The sequence below is a fragment of the Camelus ferus genome, chromosome 12, assembly GCF_009834535.1.
Source record: "Camelus ferus isolate YT-003-E chromosome 12, BCGSAC_Cfer_1.0, whole genome shotgun sequence".
Taxonomy (NCBI): Eukaryota; Metazoa; Chordata; class Mammalia; order Artiodactyla; family Camelidae; genus Camelus; species Camelus ferus.
The window spans coordinates 39,454,896-39,471,782 of NC_045707.1; the positions used below are offsets into that span (position 1 = coordinate 39,454,896).

At 40.0% G+C, this 16,887-nt stretch overlaps 3 protein-coding genes across 3 annotated transcripts in view; 2 read left to right on the forward strand and 1 right to left on the reverse strand.

Annotated features, from left to right (window-relative positions):
- The window catches only part of C12H12orf73 (chromosome 12 C12orf73 homolog), a 25,424-nt gene extending 16,441 nt beyond the window's left edge, over positions 1–8,983 (forward strand). The window contains exon 4 of the mRNA XM_032493483.1: positions 8,961–8,983. Coding sequence (XP_032349374.1) covers positions 8,961–8,968 — 8 coding nt within the window. The 3' untranslated portion in view covers positions 8,969–8,983. The remainder of the gene's footprint in view (positions 1–8,960) is intronic.
- Positions 1–14,555, reverse strand: part of HSP90B1 (heat shock protein 90 beta family member 1) — a 16,240-nt gene extending 1,685 nt beyond the window's left edge. Inside the window, exons 1-14 of the mRNA XM_006193691.3 lie at positions 14,342–14,555; positions 13,289–13,391; positions 12,538–12,679; positions 11,876–11,992; positions 10,524–10,855; positions 6,539–6,650; positions 6,208–6,327; positions 5,300–5,416; positions 3,630–3,767; positions 3,468–3,545; positions 3,279–3,344; positions 2,543–2,812; positions 2,015–2,260; positions 1,376–1,512 (exon numbers count right to left, since the gene is read on the reverse strand). Coding sequence (XP_006193753.1) covers positions 1,376–1,512; positions 2,015–2,260; positions 2,543–2,812; positions 3,279–3,344; positions 3,468–3,545; positions 3,630–3,767; positions 5,300–5,416; positions 6,208–6,327; positions 6,539–6,650; positions 10,524–10,855; positions 11,876–11,992; positions 12,538–12,679; positions 13,289–13,391; positions 14,342–14,390 — 2,027 coding nt within the window. The 5' untranslated portion in view covers positions 14,391–14,555. The remainder of the gene's footprint in view (positions 1–1,375; positions 1,513–2,014; positions 2,261–2,542; positions 2,813–3,278; positions 3,345–3,467; positions 3,546–3,629; positions 3,768–5,299; positions 5,417–6,207; positions 6,328–6,538; positions 6,651–10,523; positions 10,856–11,875; positions 11,993–12,537; positions 12,680–13,288; positions 13,392–14,341) is intronic.
- An 866-nt stretch (positions 14,556–15,421) lies between these two features.
- The window catches only part of LOC102520006 (putative tetratricopeptide repeat protein 41), a 67,002-nt gene continuing 65,536 nt past the window's right edge, over positions 15,422–16,887 (forward strand). Inside the window, 1 exon segment of the mRNA XM_032493490.1 lies at positions 15,422–16,341. The gene's annotated coding sequence lies outside the window, so the exon portion shown is untranslated.

Here is a 16,887-nt window from a genome sequence, read left to right on the forward strand (position 1 = left end):
TATTTACTAATGAATCCCAGGGCCTTTGTTGAGTGGATGAACTGAGTTAATGTCTTGTTTATCCCTCTAAATGTGTTCACTATCTTAACTGCAGCTGTGTCTCCCATAGTTCTGCAACTTCTAGGCAGCCTCTGGGTGCTGCTCAAATCACACCTTCTTTGTGCTGCCTTAACCTATATGGTTCTGAGAAAAATTGCTTCTTTCCTCTGAGCTCAGTTCCCAATGCATTCTGAGTATACCTTCCTCATCTTTAGCATTCTACCGTCAGTTGTGACTGTTCTCCCTCCTACAGCTACATGCCAAGGACAGAGAGGAGGACCAGCTCTCCCTATTATCTTGATAGACCTGCTATACATGCAGGGCTTAGAGGATTATGACCATCCTGACTAGTCTGAATGTCACAAAGGACAGCAGCGACGTCTACTTTAGAGCACCAGTATACACACACAGTAGGTGCTCAGATGTTTAGAAGGTAACTTTCTATTAATAAATGACTGAAATATATGGACATTACTTAAATGGCCACTATAGTGTCACAGTGGGATATAAGCAGAAACCCGTTTTCCACCTGACATTATCATCTAGTCAGGGGACAAGACATGTAAGACAGCATTTCAGCATTTTATTTTATAAATATTACACACTGATGAGTCATGTTCATTATGAAGTATATTACAGATGTATTTTTAAATGGAGTTTTGGGATTGTGGTGATAGAAACTACAATTATGAGAAGAACTCTTAAGCTAGGCCTGGGGGAAAAAAAAGTATGATGATTAGGTAGCTGTACGGAGATATTCCAGGTAGAAGAGAATAAAAGCAACAAAGAAGTCATTTTCAAAGCCATTGCTGTTATATTAAAATATAAACTTGAAATATATATATATTTATTTTTTAAATAAAGGGTACTGAAGACCTAGTGTACCTCTAGTACTTAGCCCTCAAGTTCAAATACTTGTTAACTTGAGCATCCTTTACCCTTTACTTCATGGAGCATACAGGTTGGCGTTGGGAGAGGTAGTTAAAAAGTATTTAACTCATTTGAGAAATATAATTGTCATTACCTTCATCTGTAACCATTATCTAAAAATGTAAAAGAAGTCCAGATACCAAGGCAAGCATACAATCTAATACTTAAAGACAATATGTGTAACAGATTAAGAAAATTTCCATCTGTATATAAACTACTATAAAATAAATCCCAAGTCCAAGACCTTTTCTTTAGCAATCTAACGTAGGAGGAATCCCTTTGTAAACAGTAGTAGGCAGTGGTAGACACTTGAACCGCATCAGTTCTTTGTACAGAAGCTGGCATTATGTAAAGGAGGCTGGACAAGAGCTACCATGCTGGCAGGGACTTTCGCCAGGGTGCTTACTTTGTAGAGATGTCCTTGCCCGTTTGGTATGCTTGAGCTTTCATGATTCTCTCCATGTTGCCAGACCACCCGTACTGGCTGGCGACAAGAGCACAAGGAGACTCTGTCAGGCGCTGAGATACCACAGCCTTTTCAATCTTAGAATAAGAAAGCAAAAGTTAGGTATATATAAATATCAATAGTTAAGGCCAGTAAGTAATTGCACGTCAACTCCTTAAAGACTCCTCACTTAAGAGCATAAACAGGCAGATCATAAAAGTACCTCTCATTCAGATTTCTAGGAAACTGTCATTTAATAATCTGATTTTTTCAGTCAGAAAAAAATAAACATCAACTTTTAAAAACATAAAACTTGAATTTAACCTGTAAAAATTTAAACTATTACAAAAGCAATATTAAGTCAAAGAAAACTTTCAAAAATAATACCCACCTACAGAATAATCGCTACTATCCTTTTAATTCATTGTAGTTCGTAAACTTGAAGTTTGTCCTCCCAATAATTTAACCACAACATTAAGTGTTATTCTGTACAACTTTTAATGGTTACAAAAGTAACCAGTTGTAAAGCTTAATTTGCTGACAAACAATTTTTTAAAATGTAGCTGCTAAAATGTTCACTACTTCTAATTTCTGGAGTACCTTGTCCTTGAGGGCTTTATCTTTCATCCAACTGAGCAGAGGCTCAAATTCTTTCTCAATTGCTTCACGACTCTCCTTACTTTTCTCACTTTCATCAAACTTCACTCCTTCCTTGGCAACATTCTGGAACCTCTTCCCATCAAACTCAGGAAGAGCCTGAATGCAGTATTCGTCCACAGGTTCTGTGAGATAGATCACTTCATAGCCCTTTTTCAGAAGTCGCTCAACAAATGGAGAAGATTCAGCCTATAAAATTAAGAGAAGTACAAAAATTTCCAAGCCGGCCTTGGTATACCTGTTCTTCCTAGTAGGGGTGTGGGTGTGGGGGTGTGTGTGTACACTAGCAACCCCATCTTACAAGTGGAGAATTAAGAGGTGCAGAGAATACAAATGACTTTTTTCCTGCCAGTGACTGACTAGGCCTCAACTACTTCAGCTTATAATTACAATTAAGTTTTCCTTTTTTTCCCTCAAGAGCTGGCTATAAATCCCCAGCTGCATACCAGAACTAGGTCAAGTTCACCTCACCTCTTTTCTGCTGGACCCAGCCATGAAGTAGATTTTGTCCTGCTTCTCCTTCATTCTTTCCACGTATTGGTCTAGACTAGTAATATCACTTGGATGATGAGAAGACTGGAATCTGAGAAGTTTAGCAAGACGTGTCCGATTTGAGTGGTCTTCAATCACACCAAGCTTGATGTTTGTACCAAATTCTTTCCAAAAAGTATCATTGTATTTCTCATCAGCAATCTTCTTGATCATGTCCAGAGTTTTACGGACAAGCTTCTTTCTAATCACCTAACAAAATTAAAGAATAACTGATTAGAGAACTTTATCTCAAACTTTTGAGAACCTACAATATGTAAGGTAGCAGGGGAGCAGTAGTGAAAGATACGACGACGTTGGCATTTACTAAGGGGTAGGAACAGTGAGCATTCCTGTATGAGACTGAGCAGAAACTTAAGTTGTCAGTGGAAACAGTCACAAGATTGCTTTAATGTTTATCTTCTAACTTTAGACCAGGTAGTGGGTATATGGGTTTTCACCACACAAATTCTTTCAACTTTTCTGTATGTTCAAAAATTTTTATTATAAAATGTTGTAAAAAGAATCAGATTCTAAGGATTTGATCATTCCAGAGTAAAATTAAGTTCTTCATTAGAAGAGCCAAGGACTAGTCTCAAAACCTGGTGACTCCACTAATACAGCCTGTCCTCTGAAGCCCAATCAAAAAGCAAAGTGGCCAGTCTCTTCCCAGACTCACCTTAAGCAGTTTATGTTGCTGAAGAGTCTCACGGGAAACATTCAAGGGGAGATCATCTGAGTCCACCTTCAGATGGCAAAAGACAGTTCAGTGAGCAATAGAAACTAGGGAAAAACAAAACTAACCAATCAAATAAATCAAAAGATCCCTTCCAGACCGCCCCCCAACCAATAATCTCCAGATACTTACAACACCCTTGACAAAATTAAGGTACTTGGGCATCATATCATGGAAGTCGTCTGTGATGAACACTCGGCGCACATATAGCTAGGAGACCAAAAAAGAAAAGGTTACTTTCTAGAAATTTTACTTTCAAATTTTAAACTCAATTTATATTATTTAAAAACTCACCTTAATGTAATCGCTCTTCTTGGATCCATATTCATCAAACAGACCACGTGGAGCTGATGTAGGTACGAATAAAATTGATTTGAAGGTAACTTCTCCTTCAGCAGTAAAGTGGATATATGCCATGGGGTCATCACTTTCCTAGAAAGTTGTTATCTTAGTCATTAACAAGACACAGGAGGAAGGCAATGCAAAGGCTAAGCAATTTATCCCTTGGTACACATTCAGTTTAACATTTAACTAACAAAAGAGCTGCCTTACCAAAAAGGGGGAGTGGGGTAGAATGACTGGTTGCACTTCTGACTGTTCTAACTGACTGACCATGGTTGTTTTGATGATGACTGTCAATAATACTATTCTACTTCCTAAACTTGAGGAAGAATGGATGATTCTAGGTTCCACACATGTGAGAGAGCAAGACAGAAAAACCACCATCCTGTCCAAATGACAAAATAATATACAACACCCCCCGAGTGTATTGTTCAACCGAAAAAGTACTCAGGAACAGACTTCTTCCATGAAATTTGGACTGCAGCAGCTGATAAAAAGAGGTATGTTAAGTAAACAGCTACAAAGCATAAGAACAGAAATTTCTGCAATAGCCATTACTGTATCCACATGTGGCTCCTGAGCACGTGAGATGTAGCTAGTCCACCTGAAATGTGCTTGTGAATGTAAAATACACACCAGACTCTGAAGACACAGTACAAAAACAAACACCCAACCAAATAATAAAAACAAAAAGAAAACAACTCTATTAATTTTTTATACTGGTTACATGTGGAAACAATACTATTGGGTATGCTGGGTTAAATAAAACATTATTAAAAGCTAACCTTCACCTGTTTGAACTTTAAAAAAAAATGTGGCTTCAAAAAGACTTAAAATTATACATTGTTCTCACTATATTTCTAATATAGCTGCCCTAGATGAAAGTACCTTTTATATACATTAGGACTTCAGAGTTCATATGTATAAAAGTAGAGACAGAACTAAGGGAAAGTTTTTAGAGGTAAAGCTTAAAAGATGGCTGGATGTTCATGTAAGGAAAATAAAAGTGGTTAAGTAACAAATCAACATATGGAATAAAGAGTAAAGAACATACAATCAAAGAATATTAAGTTTCATTTAGCCATGCTATGTCCATTAAACTGTTCTACTTTGTACAAAATGCTGTTTGGGAAAATATTAACTTCAAACAATTTAGTCAATGCTAGTTTTGGATCCTAAGAGTTACAAGAGAGCAGTAAAAGAAGGAAAAAAAACCAGGCAAGGAAACAGATTAAGTAATTATTCCTAAGCATATGACCTCAAAATAGACGTTTGATGTTGTAAACAAGCTCTTTAAGTTTATGTTAAAAGCCACTCAATAACCTGGCTATTATAATAAAGAATAATCATCATTCATAATAATAACTTTATGTCCTACAGGTCCTGTAGTGGAAATCAAGCATCTACCTATGTAGGTAATTCTTAATCTTTTTTTGTAGCACAGACCCCTATGCGATCTGGTGAAGCCTACAGATTCCTTCTCAGAACAAAATTTTTTTATCCATACTATAAAATATACAGGGTTAAAAAGAAAACCAGTTGTGTTGAAATAGTTATAAAACTTTTAAACATATTTGACTTAATAATGTTTCATGGTCATATTATTCTAAAGTAATATTTACCTTTGAAAATGATTTGTAGAAAGCTTTGTATTCATCATCTTCTACTTCTTTTGATGGTCTCTGCCATATTGGTTTGATATCATTCATAAGTTCCCAGTCCCAGACAGTTTTTTCAACCTGAAGTTACAGTATTTATTTAGTCTTTCCTAGCAGTTATACTGGTGGTATCAATACTTATACTAGTGGTAACCATAGCTTTAGAATATTTCAAAATAAATTAATATATGAAGTGCCAAACGGAACTTCTATTATAGTATGATTCCTGCCAATTGGATCAAAAATTTTCAAAATAGTATCTCTCGCAACACTTAAGACTGATATTTAATACAATAAAGGCAAATGGTCATCATTATAATGGATAAAAATCCAATTAAGGTTTTTTCAAGTTATTTTTTAACTAGCTAAAATGTTATTTCTTGAAAATACCTGCTGATGTTAGAAGGATACACATATTATATATTCCTATTTCATGACTTACAGAAATCCAACATCTTATAATAAATAATCCTCAAAACCCACCACCATTCCTTCTATCTTCTCTGCTACCTGAGCAGGCCAGAGAACTAATTTTATATTAATACTTATATGACAAAAGAAAATGCAAAAAAGCTTTTTAAGATTTTAAAATTCAAAACATATCATAAGCTACCAGTCCTGGGTAATATATAGAAGTCAGAAAACTGTTCATAAAAACGACCTGCATTTGCTACTTAAAACTTTAGAGAGAAAACACACACACACACGCACAGAGTCCTTCGTTTTAAAAAGTTGGGCCTACGGACTCACTACTTAAAAAAAGACCGCTATGGACTGAAGCTTACCTCGAAAACTCGATGCATACTTGGGTTTTCTGTTTTCTCTAACAAATCCTAAATAATATTTTAAGTAGGAAAATGAACCAGACTTACTTTTTTAGTTTTCGGTTTCTTTTCTTCTTCTTCTTCTTCTACTGCAGCTTCATCATCTGATTCTTCTTTTTCTTCCTTTGCTGCTTCTTCTTCTTCCATGGGTTCCTCAACAGTTTCAGTCTATTAAAGTAGAATTATGGTTAAATTCATTTAATAATGCTGATTTCATCTACAGAATATGAAACAAAATTACAGCTCAAAAAGTTGGTCCTCAGTAAGAAAACCCTGAGAGTATCCTGTACTGAAAGAACCACATTTAACCTTGATTCTTTGAGTGTTAAGTACTTAAATATATGCCAAAGTAATATTTATTTTATTCATATAGTTTTACCTTGCTGCTCCATACATAAATAGGAAAGTTTATGAACTGTGAATATTTTTTCACGAGATTTTTAATTGTATCCAATTCAAGGTAATCAGATGCTTCTTCTTTTAAAACAAGGCTGTAAGGAAAATAAGACGTTTAGAGAGACATGGTTTAAAAGATCTGATTGTAAATTTGTCTAAATACCTACATGACACTAATAGCAGTTCTGTATATAACCCACAATGTCCCCATTTTTCATATGAAGAACTCATTACCAGTAAAGGTTTGTGAGCTAAATATACCAAATATGAGTATGGTGAAAGGAAGAATCTTCCTTGCACTTCAAGGGGAAAGTAACTTTAGTTCCAAGTAGAAAATGAAAATGTTCCCAACAATCTGAATGTGTTGGGTTTTTTTTTTCATTTGAAGAATTGAAATCTTAAGATAGCTCAAGGTGGGAAATCACTAAAATATTGTGGAGAAAAGTGGAATCATATGTACTCTGATACCTACTCTAGAAATCAAATGATTATTGTAGACAGCAAACCCCTAAAAAAAAGTACCTTAAAAATAGATAGAAAATTAATCTGAACTATTGTTTATATCCACATTATCCAAAACAGCAGTCACTAGTCACTTGTGACTTCAGATAAAAGTCAAAGTCAGTTCTTTGGTTGCACTGTCACATTCCAAGTTGACAGTCACATGTGGCTAGTGGCTGCCAGACTGGACAGAGCAGCAGTAGGACATTTCTACCAGAGTGAGTTCTCCTGGACAGCACTGGCTTAGATAACTACAATACCAAAATCACAACATAGCCCATATCTTGATGTTTTTGCTCCCAGTAAATATGGGGAATGTTGTATCCATGGTTCCCTCCCTGCCTCAAAAAGCTTATAGTTCAACAGCACTTGCCAACGAGTAGATAGTACATGATGACACAGCCTACTGAGGTGACTAAATCGCTGGTCTTGGTGCATACATATTAGTGGTCCAGGGTTGGTGGATTTGGTGGAGAGTTGTATCAGTTTTGGATGCAAATTGAAGCTGATGGTTAGACATCTTAGAGGTGTTTAAGAGGCAATTAGACACATGAGCACAGAGCCCAGCAGAGATCTAGACCAGGGGTTGGCAAACTCTGGCTAGTACCCATAAGAAATTTTATTGGGATACAACCTCATCATATATTGTTTACAGCTGCTTTCAAGGTAGATTAGGAGTTGTGACATCTGACAGATCTACAAGCTTAAACCATTTACTAGCTGGCCCTTTAAGAAAAAGTGTGCTGACTCCTGGTCTAGACTAAGAATATAGATTAGAGAACCCTGAGGAGGAGCTGGAACCTGAATCCATGACCATGGTTAAGACTGTACAAGGAACACATGATAAAGAGAAAGGGCTGAAACTCAACTTCTGAAGAAAGAAAACATCAATATTTAAGAAATAGGCAAAGAAAATTAAAAATAGATATGCAGGGTCACAGAAGCTAGGTACTGAGTGGATTGTTTTAAGGAGTGAGCAGTAGAAAGCAAACTGTAGAAAACACAAAAGGAAAACTATGAAAAAAGGAGAATCTATTGCTGGGAGCAATGCCAATTAAAATAAATCTGAATCCACTGGATTTAGCAACTAGGATTACTGGTAACTTATTTCATGGAAAGGTGGTAGATAAAGTCAAAATACAGTGGGCTAAGGTGTGAACAGAAGGTGAAGTAACAGCAAAGGCAAGTGTGCTTTTTTGAGAGGCTCAACTGTAGAGGGGAGAGAAAATGAGTGTGTGCCTGACAGCTTAGAAAGCAGGCATGGCATACCTGCCTCTCCTCCCAGACTGACTCCAACACATTACACTTCGATGGGAAAGAGGAAGGTACTCGGGAAAGGCTGACTTTAAAAGATGCGGTAGGAATTAATTTATGCTTAGTCTCTGAGGAGACAGCATGAAAGACAACAGATGAGAAACAGAGACTAGCTGTAGAGAGAATTGTGAACACTTCCTCATGGTATTAGGAGGAACAGAAGCAATTTTATCACATAGCATTTACAGGATGCTAATTTCATCATCTCACTTAATCCTCACAAAAATCTCTCAGATGGGTACAGTGGTGGCTAATTTAGGAGTACAAATAGAAGAAGCAGGTAGGAAACTAAATTGCCTGATGGCTTCTACTTTATTGGACAAATATAAGATGAAGTCTTATGTATGTAGGGCAAGATCTGGACCGTGTCATTTCCTTGCCTTCCCACTGCTTTTCCCTTTAGCCACTCCAGACTTGCAGTTTCTCAAATGGGCCTCTTGCCTCTGGAACTTCCAACATGCCATGCTGGCTGCCTAGAATATCTGAACCTAACTTATCACCATTTCAGAAAGACCTAACAAGGGAAGTGGCCTCTAGCTTTCTTTCTGGCATTTGCCACTCTGCAATTATTTCATGTTTTTCTTCCTTAGTAGAATGAGCCATGTGAAAGCAGGGACAGCACCTGTCTTATTCTCCACTGCCTAAACCCTAGCAGGTAAGAGGCACGCAAATGACTATCTGGTGAGTGAATGGTGGCCAAAAAGGGGTTGGAGAAAAAATGCAATTTTGCCCAAAGAAAGGAGAACCTGTTGTACGGTTTCATTGAGGGATCCACGCTACTGCATTAAACCATCCTGATGACCCTTATTCATTCACACAAACATCTGCCAGTCAAGCGTTAGGCTACAGGAATGGAGTAGTCAACAAAGTGTCTGCTCTCATGGAGCTTACATCTAGATACCTCACCTGTCTCTTAGCAACCTAAGACATCAGCACCTCCTGGGACATTGTTTTCTCTCTCTTTTTAGTTAAGATGTGATTTACCTGTATTCTTCTACCACCTAACACAGAGGGCACTAGGGTATAACTATTACCGATGCCTGCTAAAGAGGTCAGGAGATGTGAATGTTAACAACAAAGGTAGAGAAAGGTAAATTTGGAACAGTAAATTAGTGAAAGTACTAAAATGCAGTTATCTAATTAGTTTTCATTAAAGGAACATCTGTGACAATGTAGACAAGAAATGTCTTCTGAGATGAAAATTGGTCAAAATGATATATATGCTTGTTTTCTACTTGAATATTTAAAAATCCTTAATGTTGAGAAAATTTTAAACAAAATTAAGAAAAATATTGAGGCTGTAGGCACATTTTCACTTGGCAGAACTGGGAAACTGACTTCTAAATTAGAATTTCCTCATCTCTAAGATGGGGGGGGTGGGGGTGGCCGTGGAGAGGCAGAAAGCCGCCCTGTCGCCCTGTCCACTTCACACTTCACGGTGCTATAAGCACCAGGAGATACTGGGCCGAAGATCCACCTATCTACACCAACAAGTTACTGGCTTAAAACAAATTCCATTTCAAATTCAGTAACTTATAACTATCCTTCAATAAGACATTTTCTTCCAAAGAACTTTCATAACTTTGAGTCCTTTTATCTGTACCTGATCTCTCCAAGCTGCCCCCAACTCTGGTTACTATCTTGATTCTATTCAACAGTTACCCAGAGTCTCTTCTTATCCAGTCCTGCCATGCTCCACACCACCTTCAGAAAATCTTAGAAAAGTTAATTAAAAATTCTGGCAGTAACTGCCACCATCTGAAAGGAATTCCTTTCACCCTGTAAACATGCTGTGCCTCCATGCCTTTATCCATGATACTTCACAGACTGACACTACGTTTCTAAGTCTTGCTTACCTGGAAAACCTGGACCAAGCAACCTCTCTGTGAGGCCTTCAATTTGCCCTCTCCCTGGAAGAGCCAACCCTTCCTACTTTACGCCCTCCCTGGATAGCAGTCATCATAATTCTGGGTCTGGTCCTCTGAGTATTTCTTCAGGTAATGAGAACTGTTCAATTTCCTCATTTTACAGGCAAAGAAATTAAGGCCCAGGATAAGCAGTTCGCTCAGAATCAGAACTGGAGAGTCAAGATTCTCACTACAACTATTAATTTTCATTAGGAATCATTCTGATTAGGAATAAGTAATACTCACGTAATTGTCGTTCCCCGTCCTAGAGTGTTTCCTCTGGGGTCAGCAATTACAGAAAATTCATTGGAGTCGGACTCCCAGATGTGCTGGGTGTCGTTGTTGTGTTTCGATGTGACAATAACCTTATCTGCTACAAGGAAGGCAGAATAGAAACCGACACCAAACTGGCCGATCAATTCCGAAGTTGACTGGCCATCTTCTTGTGCCTCAGTCATTTTGTTTAAAAACTCGCTTGTCCCAGATTTGGCTATGGTACCAAGGTTCTTAACCAACTCTTCCCGGGTCATTCCTACACCAGTGTCTGTGACATGGAGCAGGTTCTTCTCCTTGTCACACTAAAACCAAGATAAGAACAAGATAGTTATGCTTAATACTCATGGTATGTAAAGTAAATACGAAAAAATAAATACTGGTTGAGAAACTACTAAGCTTTGGGTCACATCAATTCCAATACAGAAAACAAAACTGAGTTATTTTCCTCCATACAGTATGTTATGGCCTTTTCAGAAAGTGCACATCTAAAGTACAAGCATCTTTCTTTATAGAGAATAATTTTTAAGTTCAGTGTATTTGATCAAGTATCAACATAAAGAGGACAGATACTGGTCTAAAAGTTGAAGAGCAGAGACAGACCGAAACAAAACAAGTTATTTACAAAAAAAAATTAAAGAAAAATAAAATTTTATGTTTTGCCTGTATCTTTGATTGAAAATAAAAGGGTTCAAAACTTGAATGACTTCTGTCTTTGGAATCTGTGATCAATGTTCATTCACTAAATACTCCCCGCCCTCTGCCTTCCAGAAATACAGAAGGCACATACTTCCTCCACTTACGGTTGGATAAGGCCATGTCACTAGTTGCAAGAAGGAGTCAGGAGTGTGGCTTTCAGGCTGGAGCCTTTAATTGATGTGAGACCCTCCAAGCTTTCTCTGCACCATGGCAACCAGCTACACTCCAGATGGCGGCTGCTCAATCAGCCTGTGTCCTAGAGTGAGGATGATGCAAACCAAAGGCCACAGGCAGCCTGTGATTAATGATTTAAGCCAGGGGTTGGCAAACTTTTTATGGAAAAGGGCCAGAGAGTATTTTAGGCTTTACAGGCCATACGGTCTCTCTCAAAATCTGTCACAGATAATACACAAACAGGCATGGCTATGTTCCAATAAAACTTTATTTATAAAATCAGGCAGCAGGTTGGATTTGACCCCAGGCCATACTCTGCTGACCACTGATTTAAGTCCGTAACACTTGGGAATTAATTGTTACTGCCTCATAACCTAGCCTATCTTGACTGATATGGATTCTCTATTTCTAAGGATTATTTCTACTTTAAAAGAAAATTGTTCTAAGCTTACCTTAATTTTGACTGTTAATTCCTCATTTCCAGCAAGAGCATTTTCATCAGTCAGTGATATCAGCCTTATCTTATCTAAAGCGTCAGAAGCATTTGAAATCAGTTCTCTCAGGAAAATCTAAATGGAAGCCAGATTTAACACACACTTAGATTAACCTCAAGATATATGAGACATAAAATTTAATGTCTAACTTACTTTATTTATCCTCTGTACTCTGAAAAAGCACTCTTTAAGAACTAGACTTCTTATGGTACAGAGGTGGCTTTACTCTCTTGGTAAAAGGAGGTACAGCTCTTTACACAAAGCAACTATAAGGGACACCTGCACTGGTAAGAGCAGTAATGTTCTATTTTCCTCCTAGTGATGTATATGTTTGCAATATGTGAGCCTTAGTTTGTGACTGCCTTTGAGACTCACAACTATTTGCAGGCCATTAACATAATTAGAGGGTAAAGGGAAAAAGAAAATAGGGGAAATATCATCCTCCACCCCCACCAAAGCACACACAAATAGGTATCTAGTAGCCATTCTTGCACATAATGAGTTTTTAAACTTCACCAACTACTTGCCTGGAATTACTGTCTAAGCACATTTACTATGAAAGTAAACAAGTATGCTAGCATACAGAAGCAAAATAACAGTATGATAATCATGTTGCTTACCTCTTTGTTTTTATACAATGAATTGATGATAAGTTTCATCATTCTGTTAACTTCAGCTTGGAAGGCAAACTTTTCTGATTTCTCTCTAAGTTCTCTTATTTGGGATGCATTTAATCCATCCAACTGAATAGCTTCTTCCTCTCTAAGGAAATAAATTTGATAAACTAATATGCATTGCTTAGTTCCCTCCAAAAATACAAATCTGTGATGAGACCACCGTGGTTTCTTAAGGGTTAATGGGTAAAATGGAAACCTTAATAAAATATTACTACTCTACCATCTCATTATTATTTTACCACAGTAGTAGGTTACCTTTAACACCAAGCTGGAAATACTCTGTGCTTAAAATTGTCAGAAAAATGAACCCAATCTCCCCTTACTAAAAAACCAAAGTCACCCTTCTGTTCCCTCACATGGGGCTGTCCCTCTGCCTGGTAAACTCTGGCTTCCACAAGTCTCCAAAATTTAATGTCCTAAGAGGCCGAATGAAAACACTGCTCAACTGACAAAAATCTAGTTATAAAAACAGTTTTCAAAGGAATTCATTCCATTTTGACCAGCCATTCTTACAAGCAAATTAGGAGATCTATGTGTGCACACACTTGTTACACCTAATGTTTTCTCTGTTTTTTACATATTTCAATTTGGAGGCTTAAACATCATCTGCACCTCTGAAGAAGAGATACAAAAGAAGCTACAGTATTCCAGGGTTCCCAAGGGCTTATGTGTGTAGTTTCAGAAGAACACAAACCTCTGTACTACTTCATCATCTGTCCTGGAGCCTTCTCTACTTTTACCCAAATCTTCTTCCACTGTACCATCCACATCGACTTCATCCTCAGCTCGGACTGACCCTGAAGGAAGGTTTAACGTCAGAAAACTCTTAAACATCGTTGCTTCATGTACTTCTCAGAAGAAACATGATCAAAGAGGTCAAGGGTAGGGGTTGCAAAATTCAGTCGGTAAATATGAGAGGTGGGGAAAGAAGAAAGCACCCACTGGTTTAAATATCCATGTAAACCCATGTCAGCATATTTCTTATCTAAGTTCAGATACTTAAGTCCCCCAATAGATTCTGAAATACCGAGGCAGCCATCACTTCTAAGGGGATGGCGCTGGGATCCTTCAAAAACTGTTCAGATTTGATAACCAGGCCCCTTTTATATTCACACGTGCTGCGCGCAGGCCTCCAAACTGACCATGCCAAAACTGAGGCCTTCAGTATCACAGGTCAGAATACAAATAGGATTCGTGCAACCTCTAGAGAGAGGAACTGAAATTGGGCCCAGGGGCCTGAGAAAGGGAAGAGACGTTAAGAGATTTGAAGACGTTAAGAAGCTCGAGTAAAAAGTGAGTCGAACACGCTGACACCCCTGGCCCTCTGCCCCAGGGCCCCATGCTGCACAGCCCGGTACCTAAGAAATGAAACTCGCGTTGGCTAGGAATCGGAAGCCTGGGGGCGGGGGTCCCCAAACTGAGATGGCCAAAGGTTGCCGCATCTGACAAAAGTTTTCCGGAAGCGGTATCTCAATGCGGGGGCCGCGAGACCGAGGAGGAGGTTGAGACCTGTAGGAGCGGATACTAGGAGATATGTAAGGGATTTAAACGACTCCGTTCTCCTTTCCTCTTTTCAGAGGAACGATAGAGTAATCGAAATCCCCTGAACCTCTTTCGAGGAAAATCGATGATCACCCTGTCGTCCCAGCGCAGGCCGTTACTCTCTCCCAGGCTCAACGTCCCCAGAACCTTCGAGAAGAGGCCGCGTTTGAGGAGGGAGGGTGTCCGCTCCTCTAGGATCACTCACCGAAGGTCAGCAAAACGCAGCAGAGGCCCAGCACCCACAGGGCCTTCATGTCGCGCGGCGGTGAGAGTCTCAAGTCCCTTCTGTTCGCAGGAGCCGCCTCCACCCTCCCACCACTGAGCTCGGATCCTCACACCTCAAGCCGTGCGATCCGCCCACTACCCGCAAGCAGGTCCGGCGGCTTTTCACCCCCACTTCTCGCGGGCGGGGGACGGGAAACACGAACCCACCAATCGTGCCGCACCACGCACCTCCTGCACCCAATGGGGACTCGCTGGGGGGACCGCAGCCCACCAATCAGAGCTGTCCAGGTCCGGTGCCCAATGCCCGAAGCGTGGCTCCTTCCGATTGGCCAGTCCTAGCCCGTTTTCTCCAATCAAATGGTTCCGCGGTCCCCTCTCACGCAGGACCGCCCCTTTGCCTGGGATGCTGTCGCCTCTAAGGGAAACCTTCCAATGAACGTCAGCGCAGAACTTATCCCTCCTTGTGGAGAGGTCGCGTGGAACCACTTCCGGATCTTAGAACGCATTTATTGCGTCACAAGGGCAAGCGGTAGCCATGGCAACGCGTTCTTCGCCTTACCTGTCCACGCGTGAGGTCACTTTAGATGATTCCAGCGCGACTTCTCGCAGTCAACTTTTTATTGGCAGTGCTTCTCAGAAAAGAGACACATGAGAGGTCCAAAATCCCCTAGAGAGCTTTTCGATGGAGGTAGTGAGGAACTACAGTTCCCGGCATGCAACTTATTAGGGGGAACACTGCAGTGAGTGCTGGGAATTGTAGTCCTTGGTCAGCTGCGTAGTTTGGCCTTTCCGCACTTTCCCAGCTTGTCTCTGGGGCAACTCTGCGCTGCGTGGTTTAGAATGTTCGTCTCGTCCCCATTGCTGTAGAGGTTTGTAGCTATTCCAGTGTCTCCAGTGTACATAGTCTTCAGAAGGGGACCTAGAAAGCTGCCACGCCTTGGCCGAGGCCGCTCTGTGTTCTGGGAGTCGGCCTCTGAGTCTGGGCCCCGCCTCCGGTTCGTGAACGCGCCTTTCCGAATCTGGCTTCTCTTGTGTCACTTGGCCAGCAGGAGCACTTACAGCCTCTGCGCTTTTCGCGGCCGGAGTCTGCAGGCCTGATTCGGTTTACGGAGGAAGGTAGTGGGGCTTTCCCCCTCTTCTCTTCGAGGGAAATTACGAGCAACTTTAATACCCGCGACTCCTTCATGAAGTTCAAAGGCTGTGCTGTGACCCAGTGGCCCCAGAGTTCCTGCTGTACGTCAGGTGGAGAGCAGTGTAGCACAGGGGAAAAAAAACTTCTCAATTTGACGGGTGTAGGAGGATACACCTGCAGATATTTGAAAGCAAAACCTGTGGGGCTGCAAATGAGAGGGGGAGTGCAGCTTTGTAACTTCATAGAAATACAGAAAGACACGTGCAACACCAGGTGTCTTTCCTGTGAGGGAAGTCCCTCATACTAAGCTTGCACCTTTGGAAATATTTTCAATGTCTCTTTAACCTAGTGTTTACCTCATCCTCACCACCCCCACCCGCCGCCCCCAACCCCAACCCTCACCTCATTTCCAACAGAGACACTGCCTTCCTTACTGCTTCCTACAGGTTAATTGAACTTCGAATTCGTTTTCAGATAATCATCGGAATTCCTGAAGACAAGCTTTTCAGTGACAGTCTATCACATATATTTATAGCTTCCCTATTTAGGTTTGCCAGTATTAATTCTGTGGTTGGCGTTTACTCATTGTGGTGATGCCTTATTTACATCTGTCCAAATTACCTGTATTTATTAGTAACCAAAGGGTAGCTTACAAAGCTTTTGTTATGCTTCTGTTCTTGCATCTTTATTTTTTTGAGTTTTCTACGGTGTGAAATTCATTAAGGAATGTCAAGTAATTGCATTTTTGTATGTTTTAATTCTTATTTTTTGTTTTTAGAAAAAGATGAGTTCCTTCACTTTTCTGCATTTCACAAAATTTCTTCACCTTTTTCTCTAGTTCCGAACAAGTAAGCAACCAGTTCTGAAACTGCAGATTCCATCTTAACTGGTCAGTGGTGGGTAGTTTGTGCTGCACCTGGAGGGAACTGAGAATCAGACAAGCCCTCCAAAATAGATCCATTGCTTGTAGCTAGATGTTTCTGCAGATGATGGTGGGAATGTATGAGGCAGGCAGAACACAAGACAATAGACTGGTAGAAAAAGATGGCTGGCTGTTCTCGGGCTCAACTCTGCCCTTTTAAGACAGGATCCCTGGCTGTGCACCCTGTAAAAGGAGTGGGCAGCTTACTCAGTTCCTAGCCTCACTCTTTCTCCCCTGTAGTCTCCACCTCTTCTGACTTTTGACCCGTTATTGATACACAGCTCCTGTCTTGGTTAAGCTCCTCCAGAACTTACACTCCAGACTGTTATTAACCTCCCGACCTTTGGATCGACCCCCTTGCTTCCTAATTTTAGTTTTTCCCTTTTGATACTCTATGTCCAGGAACACTACTGGAAACAGCTCCCTTTGCTGTTTTTGTTTTTGTTGTTGTTAAGCTTTTTCTTGAGCAGAG